The 12,842-nt window shown below is 37.1% G+C and overlaps 1 protein-coding gene across 4 annotated transcripts in view; it reads left to right on the top strand.

The window, feature by feature from the left end:
• The window catches only part of CTNNA3 (catenin alpha 3), a 447,191-nt gene that overhangs the window by 41,337 nt on the left and 393,012 nt on the right, over positions 1-12,842 (top strand). For all 4 annotated transcript variants that reach the window (XM_090144866.1, XM_090144867.1, XM_090144868.1 and 1 more), the window contains exon 5: positions 6,160-6,326. In XM_090144866.1, coding sequence (XP_090000992.1) covers positions 6,160-6,326 — 167 coding nt within the window. The remainder of the gene's footprint in view (positions 1-6,159; positions 6,327-12,842) is intronic.

The following is a 12,842-nucleotide window of genomic DNA, read 5'->3' as shown; positions in this document are numbered from 1 at the left end:
GTATTATTTTTAATTTGTGGTGTACCCCACCGCATGTAATTTTCCCTGTTGTTATAGTTGCATTCTGCTGCTGTTAAATGTCTCTTGTTACTTTAAGCTCTTTGAAAAGATCTGGATCATAAATTCTGATTAATTGAGTTTGCATGCAGTCACATGTCATTCATATTATAGCATACAGAATTTAATTTTCTCTGCTCGAATTTTTCTGTGGTAACTGGCTGGTATTCTTATTCATATGCTTTAAAACCAGTTATAAATTTTTACATGTTGGCCACAGTTTATATTTAATGTAGCCTGGAATTCTAAAACAATCCTCTAGGTAATTTCACTGAGATGTGAACCAAACTATGAGTCCCAGAGCTGCAGACCAACGTCTGGAAAAAATAATGTAAAATCTTTTCTCGCATTTTTATCATATATCACTGCTCACTGAGCTTCTTAATTAGGAGACTATGACATTAGAATTAAATGCATACTACTTTAGAACAGTTATGGCCAGTGTGGAAATGCTGATTCAGTAATCAGTATTGGTCAGTATTCAAGGACCATCTTCTTCAAGCCCAGAAGCAGTGCAACCCAAGAAAAAGAAGGCAGGCAAGAATGCTGGGAGGCCTCTATGGATAAACAAGTTGCTCCTGGGCTTATTTAAGCATGAAAAGAAAGTCTATAGGGAGTGAAATCAGGAACAGGTTACTTCGGAGGACTGCAGAGGCTGCTGATGGACTATGTGCATTGTGCAGAAATCCAGTAGCCTCATAGCTGGCAGGTTTTCCTGGTAATCTGGTTTGGTCTGGCATTGTTAAAGAGCACTTTTTTCCCCATTTTTATTCAAAAATAGCATATCCAGATATAAGCATTTAGAAAAAAAAATCTCACTGCCAGCTTTCATGTATATAGCATATAACAATAAACTGCCTTCTATTCATACTATTATAAATTGTAAAATAACTAACCTTTATACAAGGGATTAAGAAACATTCAGCCATGAACACTGCTGATATTAAGCATCAAAGTATAATTAACGTCCCAATTCTTATACTTAACTAATTTTGAGACAAAATAGTGATGTAATTTATATGGGGAAACATTATCTTAAAGTCCAGAGTTAAACATGTCACTTCCTGTTGCTATAATTTATATCAAGGTGTGATGAGATTGAATCATAGTTTTCAAGCAATTGTACAGGCCTAGCAAAAATGCTTGGTGTTAATCATCATTACTTGCTGACTGTATTTGGTCAGAAACAAAACAGTTGTTGCCTATGTTGCTTCTAGCTATTGCAGTGTCAATCTTGTATGCATTTAGCTGTTATCATGTCTCCAGTGTGTTCCTAGATAAACCTTACATCAGACATAACATAGTGAAAGCATGCTACTTGCTGGAGTTACATTTTGAGCCTTCCCTTACCCTCAAAGAATAAATTATTAAAAAAGACAGAAACCCAAAACGATGCCAACAACAACAAAAAAAGGACAGCAAAAAAACCCACTTTCAAATGTTCGTATTTAAAGTGTTGAGAGCAAAAGGCAGGGAAAACTGTGGCATAGAATAAATGTGACTATTCACATAAGAAAAAAAATGGGGAGGACAAAATAAGGATATTTATTAAGAAAGGGGGATAGTGCTGACTTGTATTTTTATTTTCTCCAGAAAATCCATTAAAAAATTAACTTTGTTTTCTCATCTTACATTGATGTACACGTGTACTTTGCAGCTCATTCTAGGGGGCAGAATTTAGATACAAAAGCTTGAGATCACCTGTTTTGCACATCCTTTTCATCGGACCAAGAACAGATTCCATGCAGAAGAGCTTTGGGCATATCTATAACTGGCTCAGATGTCCCTAAGTGTGAAAAAGGGAATTAAGAGACTGGACATGAGGCATGTTGGGGGTGTATGTGGTGGCTCTGATTACGCATTAGGAACAGCAGTATGAAATGTGGAAGTAGAACTTCCTGGTATGCAGCAGTAAAGTAATTGCAGTACAACAAAATACAATGGTATCTGAGCTGAATAACAGACTCTGTGGCAGGAGAAAAATGTCCTGTAACATCTACTCTAGGATACTGTGACAAGCTGACTTATAATGGTATTGTATATTAAGAACATGCAGGAGATATCTATCTGCCTTGCTTTGACACTAATAATGCCAACTCCAGCTGGCTAACTATAGCAGATAAAAATGATACTTGTGATAGAAAAACAGGTGATCATGCCAACAATTAGTGTTTTTTCATCTTTTGTTTTTAGAAAGTGTAGGCTTGTGCTCTGATATGAACTAACTCCTAGTCTCCTCTGGTCCTAATTCTGCTTATGCCGGTAATGGAACTTAAGGCTGCAAATACTACTGTAATCCAGGATTTAGAAATATGCAACTATTGGTATAAACCACTGATTTTTTTCTTCTTGAGTTTGAGACTAGAATTCCTAAATTATACAATGGCTATCAAGGTGATTGTAGAGGGATTAATACTGAAAATCTTGCTGATACACAGACAACACCAGTCACATGGTTATTTGCTCTTCTGATTGCAGTAACCAGAAGATTAATTCCTGTCTTAGATGTAGCTGACAGTAATTCATATTTATGATCCTTGAAGAAATGATAATTACCATGTGTGTTGCACAAGAAGCAAAATAACTTCAGCAATGTTGTTTAAACAACAGCAACATGAAAACACAATCAAACAATAAAAAAACCCAAAAAAACTACCTTACTGTTACTGAACAAAAACATCAGCTTGAAAGATAACTCCTTAAGACCAGTGTGGGATTACAAAGGAAGCATTACTTTGTGATGGTGCTGGATGCACAAGGGAATCACTCCATGTAATTGTGCATGCCTGGCACAAAAACTCTTCAGATTATAAACATTTTACTCAATACATTTAAAATTGCATAAACATTACTGATCTGTTGCTATGAACTGTTTGGTACAGTCTGATTGGATTAAGGCCAGTTGGTGTGTTATGTTTGAATATACATTCTATTGGCAAATGTAGTGGCCATATTTAGTTGTGATTCTTCACTTCCCTATGTATGTGTGCTGCCTCAGTTCCTTGTGATTTACCACCATTATTACTCAAAATGCTGTGAAATGTAGATAGCATTAGAGACATTATAAAGTGTACCACAAGATAAAATGTAGATATGAAAAGATGTAAAAATATACCTTGTGACATATTGGTATAATCTTTATGCTATCACAGCCGTGTTTAAGTCACTTCCTGCGTTTCTACTTGTTGGCAAACTGAGCATCTAAGAATGCACTTTGATGCTTGGTGTGCTGTTTACCCCAAGGAGCACCAGGAGATTTGAAATCTTCTCTTTTTACTGGCTCCAGCAGCTCCCTCTCTCCTTTGGTCAGTGGGCTTCCTTTCACAACTCTTTCTTTTGGACTGTAAGTCCATCAGCCTTAAAGGTGAGATTCAGGGAAGAGAGCGCCAGGACTTTCCTTGTGGGAGAACACAAGAGTTGACAACGAAGTCATTTTGTGTGGGTTTCACACTCCCACAAATGAAATGAGAAAGGCAGATGTAACAACAAACAGAAAACAAGAATGTGATTCTTAGATAGGATTAAATAGAAGAAAGAATATCACTTCAAAGAAATAAAAGAAGAAAGCAATATTCTGATTTTCTTGTCTGAAACATGGAAAAACATTTAGCTGTTGCTGGAGTATGATCTGAATCACGGTCTGTGGAGAGTTTTCACTAACTGCAGTAAACGGTATTACTGCAAGTATCTGTACAGACAGCCTACCATCAGCTAGCAAGCAGCCTGGCAGGTCTGTGTACCCTTGTCAGCTTTGCCAACAGCATACTTGCCAACAGGCTCACGACTGACTTATTTTTAAAAGTATTTTTAGGTAATTTTAAAAATACTCTTGGTGCTAGAGAGAAGTACATGGGTATCCTTAACTTTTTAAAAAAATTACCCATGGCTGAGCTGTGTTTTCACCTTTCTCTTTGAGCATGTTTATTTATTTACTTATGTCAAGCGAATCTACAAAACAGCAATCATTTGACAGCAGCAGCAGTCTTGATCAGCTAACGGTAGTAACACCATTTACTTTGCTATCTCTGTGTGTGTGCTGAAATGTGCCTTGGAGATATCTGTCTTCCATTAATTATATATTTAAGATATATATCCTGACTTCATTCCTTTTAATTGCTTTTCACTTCAATGTCTGAAATAGCTGAAATATGATGGATATGCTCATCTTTCTGCTTCCGTATTTACGCCACTGAATTAGTACTGTTTCATTGTTTTTGACAAATATAATTAGGGGAGAAATCTGCCTGATGGGATTTACAATAAAATGGATTAAATTGCATCAGTGTCATGCCTGTCTACAGCACTTGAAGAATGTTTTCACATTGTATTGGTGTTGGATATGTCATTTCCTGCTGCTTGTATACTTGAAGATCCTTTCTTCCTAGTCTGCAATCACAGCTGTATTTTGGGGTCGTGGTCCTATGGCTGTCATATATTTGTTGATTCAACCACCTCAGCCAATGGCCAGCTTGTTCCTGGGTTCATGTTTCAGACACTTCTGACTTTGCTCACTGTTTGTCAGTGGAGAATTAGATTCAACATGAATAAAGTTTCATGTGATTGACACCACTCTATTTCACACTTGGCTGGAGTAATTCTGTTGTTCAGATATTGTATTGCAGATGTCTCTGTAGCCTAACTCTAACTCACACCTGTGTGGTGGAAAAAGAAAGAAAATGTAGAAATGTCTGTGGAATGAATTATAAACCTTATGCCATATTCTTTAGGAATCCCATGCAGGCTAAAATACTAATTTACTAAGCAGTAATGCACTCTAGGATACCTTTGCTTCCAAGCTGAGAGTAACAAAATTCAGGCAAATTGGCACATCTTGCAAACAGAGTGTTATTAAGTTAAATATATAGCATGTTTTAGATGATTGATCTTTAAGTTTCAACTCTTCCTCTCTTTATCCTGAAGCAAAATAATGTTTTAGGGACCTCTCCAGTGCATAAAAAATGTTGAGGAGCTTTCAAACAGAGAAGAAGAGAAGCAGAAAAAAAATAACAACCAGTGCTGAGATCCACATTCTCCAGATATGAGACCCTTGGCAGATTCATGCTAACAATATCTAAAATGTGTTTGGTTTTTCTTTTCAATGCAAGTGTTATGGCTAAGAGCCTGGATCCAACTTAATGAACAGCTGCCTAAGGCAGTCAGCAGGAATATGTCTGAGGAGAAGAGCATGTCTTAAATATTCACTTTCTTGTGCTGCACTGTGGCTTCTCACTTCATTTGCCATCCTGAGCAATCACTCGAGTATTCAGTAAGAGCTGGATATTGATGGCTAGAAGTTTGTTTATATTGTTCTATGCTTATTGAAAAACTTGGATGTTGGGACAGCAGAAGTGGGGCTTGTGTGCATAGACTTAATTTAATCATTAAGTTCATTGCTACTTACTGGCAATGGTTTTATTGTTGAAGTATGTATGATTGGGTAAATACTCAGTTTAAAGGAGAGAAGGAGATGGTAGTAGGGAATTTTGGCGCTTATAATGCTATTAGAGCAATTCAAAGCCAAGATCTTTGGATGACTGCGTGGGATTTTTTTCAGAGACTGAATGCTGACAGGAATGCAATGCCCATTTAAATCTAGTTTTCAAAATTTAATGCTGGAAAACAGTATTTGTTATCTATTTGCATAGTTGCTAACTTATTTGCATAGATTTTATTTGTTAGATGCTTGAGTGTATGAGATTTTCATTCTGTTAACTTTTATTCGTAATGAGAAAAGTAATATTTGATTCTCTTCTGTGTCCATGAATTACTTAACAGTAAGTACAAAATAATATAAAAAGCAGTGACTAGGAAAGTTTAACTTAGAGCCTCTGGTTTTCTAGTATATAGTTAAGAGTAATGATGTGATTGCCAAAGGAACCGTTTAAGAGTTAAATGATTCAGAACAGAAAAACAGCATTCAAAATGCAGAATATTCTGCATTATCTACAGTAATAGATCTCCATTCCAAAGCATTAGGGTGACAAAAACACACTAGATTTTTTGGTAATACCTGTGACTTGCCAGATGATAGCTGACAAAACTTCAACTGTTTCTTCTTGAGTGTTGTAATATAGCCTAAATGAATTTGTCTTCATTTTACAGGTCAAGCTCTAAAGATATCAGCAGAGTCTTTTACCAGTGATCCCTGCTATTTGCCTAAGAGGCAGGCAGTTGTCCAAACAGCACGATCTCTTCTTACAGCTGTTACACGGCTTCTTATTCTGGCAGATATGGTTGATGTGGCATACTTACTGGAACATTTAACTGTGGTAAGTAAATTTTGACTTAACTCAGACTCTCTTTGGCCAGAAAAGTGTGAGTTTTTTGGGTTTTTTTTTGTGTGTGTACACATAACACCCTGGCAACTAGTGAAAGTGTTGATTTGTAGAAAATTAAAAAAAAAAAAAAAAAGTGCCCTACATCTAACTTAGCAGATAGTTATCTGTAAAATTATATTTTTAGATCCTTTTTCTTTATTTCCTGTTTATGTATGAAACCTTCTTGATATTTGTGTGCAGGACAATTGATCTCTAGAGAATTTTGAAGGTGGAATTTTATGTGGATATTTAGGAAGGAAAAAGACCAAGTAGGTCAAGGTCTCTCTTTGTATTCAAGTCAGTTTGAGAAAGACAAGCTACAAGGAGAGGGAGGGAGATGTGTTAGAAAGGCCCCTGATAGCTTTCTGGCTCTAGCTATTTATTCGCAGACTGCAGACGGAAACAGCTAGAAAGCTCTAATTTTGACACATCTTTAAAAATTGCACAGTAGAAAATACTCGTCAAAACAACTTAATTTTTCATTTTGGGGACAGATTTATTTTGGAAGTACATATATAGGTAAGCCACAAAACACAATTTTTGAACATAGTCACCATCATGAGCTGTACATTTTCACCAGTAATGAACAAGAGCCTCCATGCTGCACTTTAAAAAAAAAAAAAAAAAAAAAAGTCCGCATGGCTGTCCAGAATTTGGTTTGTCTTTCACGTTGCTGCGGCCACTGCTGAAACAAGCCACCCACCACCACCCTGTGCTCACATCCACTGTTTGGTGCCCATAAGTGTTCAGCAAGCACTGATGGATGTTAATGGGTGCAACTTTTTTTTTGCTTGGAGGAATTCAATGACCTATCTTTGTTATGCATTTCCCAGAATCACAGAATTGTAGGGGTTGGAAGGGATCTGAAGGTCATTGAGCCCCTGATAAAGCAGGTTCCTTGCAATAGTTTACACAGGTAGATGTCCAAACAGCTCTTGAATATTTCTGTAGAAGGAGACTCCATCATCTCTCTGGGCAACCTGTTCCAGTACTCCATCACCCTTATTGTAAAGTAAGTTCTTCCACATGTTTGTATGGAACTTTTTATGTTCAAGTTTTAGGCCATTACTTCTATCACTATGCACTACTGAGAAGAACTTGGCCTCATCTGTTTGCCTCCCACCTCCCTTTAGATATTTATAAACATTTATCAGATCCCCCGTCAGTCGTCTTTTCACCAGGCTGAAGAGACCCAGGTTACTCAACCTTTCCTCATATGGTGGATGCTCCAGGCCCTTTATCATCTTTGTGACCCTCTGCTGGACTGCTTCTAGTAGATCCCTGTCTTTTTTGAAGTGGGGAGCCCAAAACTGGACACAGTATTCTTTAGAATACTTCACTTCACCAGGGCAGAGTAGAGGGGGAGGATCACTTCCCTTGACCTGCTGGCCATGTCCTTTTTAATGCACCCCAGGATACCATTGACTTTCTTGGCCACAAGTGCACACTGCTGACTCATGGACAATCTTTTGTCCACCAAAATATCCAGGTCCTTCTCTGTAGTGTTCCTCTCCAGCAGGTCATCCCCTAACCTGTGATGCATGTGGCTGTTCCTCCCCAGGTACAAAACACACTTGCTCTTGTGAAACCTCATCAAATTCTTCTCTGCCCAACTCTCCAGCCTGACCAATTCTTGTTGAATGGCAGCAAAGCCTTCCAGTGTGTCAGTCATTCCTCCCAACTTTGTATCATCAGCAGACTTGCTGAGAGTGGATGCCATCCCTTTAAACAGGTTGTTGATGAAGATGTTGAGCAAGATGGAACCCAGCTCTGACCCTGCAGAGCACTAGTTATTGGCCTCCAACCAGATTCTGTGCCATTGATGATAATCCTGTGAGCTCTGCTCGTCAGCCAGTTCTCAATCTACCTCATCACTCACTCATCTATTCCACAGTTTCTAAGTTTCATAACAAGGATGTTGTGGGAGAGTGCTGAAGTCAAGTATGCAACATTCACTACTCTCCCCCCATCTACCCAGTCAGTGATGATATCATTGAAAGGTATCAAGCTGGTTGAGTATGATTTCCCCTTGTGAATCAACCACTCCTGATAACCTTCTTCTCTTCCATTTGCTTAGAGATGACATTCAGAATATTCCATCACCTTTCCAGGAGTAGAGGTGAAGCTGACAGGCCTCTAGTTTCTCAGGTCCTCCTTCTAGCACATTTTGAAGACTGGAGTGATGTTGGCTATCTTACAATCTTCAGGCACCACCCCTATTCACCAAGACCTCAAAGATGATAGAAAGTTGTTCAGCAGTCACCTCTACTATCTCCCTCAGCACACATGGGGGCATCCCTCTGGGGCCCGTGGATTTGTGTGTGTTGATTTTTGCTAGATGATCTCTGACCAGATCCACCTTGATCTTTCTTTCCCCAGACTCTCTTATTTCCTGGATCTGGGATTCTTAAGGTCTAGTCTTCACATTAAAGAGTGAAGCAAGGAAGGCATTCAGCATCTCTGCCTTTTCAGCACCCTCTGTTACCAGGGTGCCCACCTCATTTAGGGGACCCACATTTTCTCTAGTCTTCCTTTTACTGTTGACATACTTAAAAAAACCTTTTTTCTTATCCTTTATCCCCTTTGGAAGATTTAATTCCAGGAGGGCCTTAGCCATTCTTGTTGCATCTCTACAGGTCCTGACAACATTCCTATGTTATTCCCAGGTGGACAGACCCTCTTTTTCCACATTTCTACTTTATTTCCTTTTATTTTATCCATAAGTTCCTTGCTCATCTATGTAGACCTCCTGCCACATTTTCCTGATTTCTTACTCTTAGGGATGCTTGTCAGGTGCTATTTTGTTAGACTGCATCTCAGTTGCTACTTGTCACATGACAAAAAAATTTAATGGAGTATTGGTGGGAAGGTTTAGCTTCTACTGCCATACCACCAATATCTGCCTCTGATATCATGGGCCAACATAACTAAATAGGAGACTTTACTTTCAGAGTAGCCATTGTATTATAATAATGCTGTATTCAGTCATCTTTTTTCTTCTTTTTCTCTTTCTCTTTGTAAACAAGGATGGCCCTGTTCTTCTATTACCATATAAAATTAACACGGTTGTGTTACTATTCCATAATTAAGCAAAATATGTCCATTTCTGTTAAGCAACATTAGTAAAATTTCCTGCCTACACAAATTCTTTTGCTGATAACTGTAGTGCTTTGAGTGACTTTAATGTTGCCAGCATCATTCTTCTGACTCCCAAAATGTATTGCTGTGTTCCTCTTCTGGAAAAAACGAGGAATTATTCTCTTCAAGTTTCCTTTTATATTTTAGTATCTTACACACAGATTAAAAAAAAAAAAATCATGTTCTATTGACATTAAAATATTTGGGGAAAAATTTAGCTCCCAATCACAGCAGGATTTGTTGCTTCGTACTGCAGTATTTCATAACAAAACAATGTTGTTTGGGTTCCAGTGTTTTATTTAAAACATTCAGCTTTGACAATTGCTGGAGGTGCAGCACAGGATAAAATAAGTGCTAACTTGCAGAAAAATCTATATTGTTATATCCCAGCTATAAGAAAGTGGCCTCTTTTGTAGTGTTTATGTGAAAAAAAAATCTTAAATTATTGTATTTTAATTGGTAACCCATTGCATTTTTACATAAGTACTTTCACTATGTTAGAAGCACTCTTGTAAAACCCTTTAAGTGTGTTTTACATAAGAGAATTGTAATTGGGAAGGTTTCTTTTCCACAGTTTCTGTATTTCTAAACAACTCTATAACTCATTTCATTATTTTCATTTGAAAATGAAAGCAAATAATAATTGGAGATCATAGCGAATGCAACGAACCATCAGAGAAACTCCAACACTGCAAGGAGTACAGTTATGTTTCTCTTCCATACTTTAGTTTAATTCTCTACAGGAGTGTGAACTGCATTCCTCATTTATGTCTCAGAATAAATCACACTCAGTGAGTGTGGCAGAACTCACTCCAAAATGATTATGTAAAATGACTCTAGTCTTTAGAAGATACATTTTTCATGGTTATTTAGTCTCTGCACTGGCTGTTAAACTCAGTAACATTGGTATTAGTTGTCATGGCATCTTGTTGACATCTAATCAGGAAACTGACTTAGAATATTAAGAAATAGAGTAGATTTAGCAGATTTAGAAGACTTAGAAGAGGTAATTTCAACACATGCTAGTGAACCACATTCAGATAAGATTCTGAGCTCTATCCGGCTGAGCCAGATTTAAATAAAACTCATTAAGTATTTTAATTTGAATTTCATTCTTGCAAAGGCCTTAACTTCAACTATCGGATCTTAGAACTTCCTTAGGAATTCCTTTTTTTTCCCCTTCAATGGAGTCTTGATTCCATAAAAAAAAGATTGTATTCAGTAACTGTAGCATAGAAAGTAGACCTTACATTTGCTGTATCAGCTCTATTAGTGTCTACAGATTCATATGACCAGGAGATCAACTTTCATTAAAAAAAGTCTTTAGCAGTTGTTTTGAGCTTTTAATAACATTTTAATAGTCCTTCCATTTTATTCTTCTCTTCACGAAGATGTGAAGAAAAATGTTACACTGTTATTAATCATTTGAGACATGTGACATTTCATTGTTTTTATTTCCAAAACTTTGTGCTCTGTAATTGTCATAAAATCACAAAAAAATAGTTAATTTTTAAAATTGAGAAAGAAGGTAGCCCATTATCATCAAATATTAATATATTATAAATAATAGCAATTAATACCAGTATTTTATTATTAATCATTCAAGTAGTATTTAATAATATTAATATTTAATCATATTAATATTTGGTTAGCATGTTATTTAAATCTCATCCAGTACAAAGTATTCCATGGGGAATTTTCTGTTTATGTTTTTTTTTTAACTCATTTAGCAAAGAGTGCTGAATTTATTCTTGTTCATGCAATAAATTAGATTAATTAGCTCATAGTCATTCAAAACATTTAATATTATGCTTACTTCTACTGGGAGAATGCAGCCTGGGTATTTTCACTTTAATTTCCTCTGCAGTCTTTGTACAAGAATATGAGAGAAACAGTGACAGTTTGACTAGCTGTCATATACAGCCTCTTCTAGTGTTATCTGTCATCTGCCATGTCTGCCATTTGACATGTACCTGAGAAAAAGGATGAACCACGTGTACTGCTTCCAGTCTGTAGCCTGTAAGAGTATTGTGCTTGCCATACAGAAATACAGAATGGTTGAGTTTGGAAGGGACATCTGGGTCCATCTGGTCCAACAATGCTGCTGAAGCAGCAACACCACCTAGAGCAGGTTGGCCAGGAGATCTTCAAGGAGGTGACTGTGCTGCATATCTGGGCAACCTGTGCCTGTGTTCCATCACCCACACAGTGCAGAAATGCTTCCTGATGCTTAGATGGAACATCTTCCTCACTGACTCTGATCCTGGCACTGGGCAGACACCACTGAAAAGAACCATTGTGAAGATGAGATTCTTTTATGAAATTTCACCAGTAGGGTGGAGATAATTTTGGTTCTTTACATAGTCCTATGGTATCTTCACCACCCAAAACTATTGCATATTAGAACTATCTGACTGATCATATTCCATCATACTATACTTCTAGTCATTTCTAGTGGAATTCACAGCCTTATAAAAGTATGATAGTGCAGTGCAAATACTGATTTTAATTGGAGTTGACTGAGAAAATAAGATACAACACACTAATGAAAATAGTTTCATCTTTAAACAACTTGATTTTTTTTAAATAGGCAAGAGTTTAAATTGTAGAATCATAGCATTGCCAAAGTTGGAAAAGACCTCCGAGATCATCTAGTCCAACCATCTACCTACCAGTATTTCCCCACTAAACCAATGTCCTGTGGCACAACATCTAAACATTTCTTGAGCACCTCCTGAGACGGAGACTTAGCCACCTCCCTGGGAAGCTTGTTGCAGTGCCTGACCACTCTTTAAGAGCAGATTTTTTTCCAATAGTTCTCGATATCTGATTTTCCATGCTTAGTTTACAGCTTGACTTCTCTAACCAAAACTGTGTTGCAAAAAACATAGAGAGCCACCTTATGTATCACATTATTTGATTCAGCGCTGCATTACCAGCCTCATTCATTGTGGCTAGTGGTGCTCAATATTATTTAATTAAGTGAATTAGCAGAGTAATGGAACTGCTTGAATTTATTGATCAAGGAAGCACAGCAAAACCGTAACAAGTTCTGAGCTTTTCATTTAAAAGTCTGTTTTTCTCTTATCTATTCTAGATCATTCTGAACCAGCGTGTTTTTTCTGCCTTTTCCCCCTTTTTGTTGTGCTTTTAGGGTTATTTTTTAAGTCTTCATATTTTTCAAAAACACCTCAGACAGTAGGATCTTCATAAAGTGTTTGCTTAGAGTTATTTAACTACAGCCAGGAAAAAAGAAATGAGAATGACTACAAATAAGAAGTGAATTGAGAACTTGGGCATTGTGGGTGTAGTGTTTCATATTCTTCCCTT

This window comes from Phasianus colchicus, chromosome 8 (genome assembly GCF_987193195.1).
Source record: "Phasianus colchicus chromosome 8, bPhaCol1.hap1.1, whole genome shotgun sequence".
Lineage (NCBI taxonomy): Eukaryota > Metazoa > Chordata > Aves > Galliformes > Phasianidae > Phasianus > Phasianus colchicus.
The sequence above is the reverse complement of the archived record's forward strand: the minus strand, read 5'-3'. Positions and strand labels throughout refer to the sequence as shown.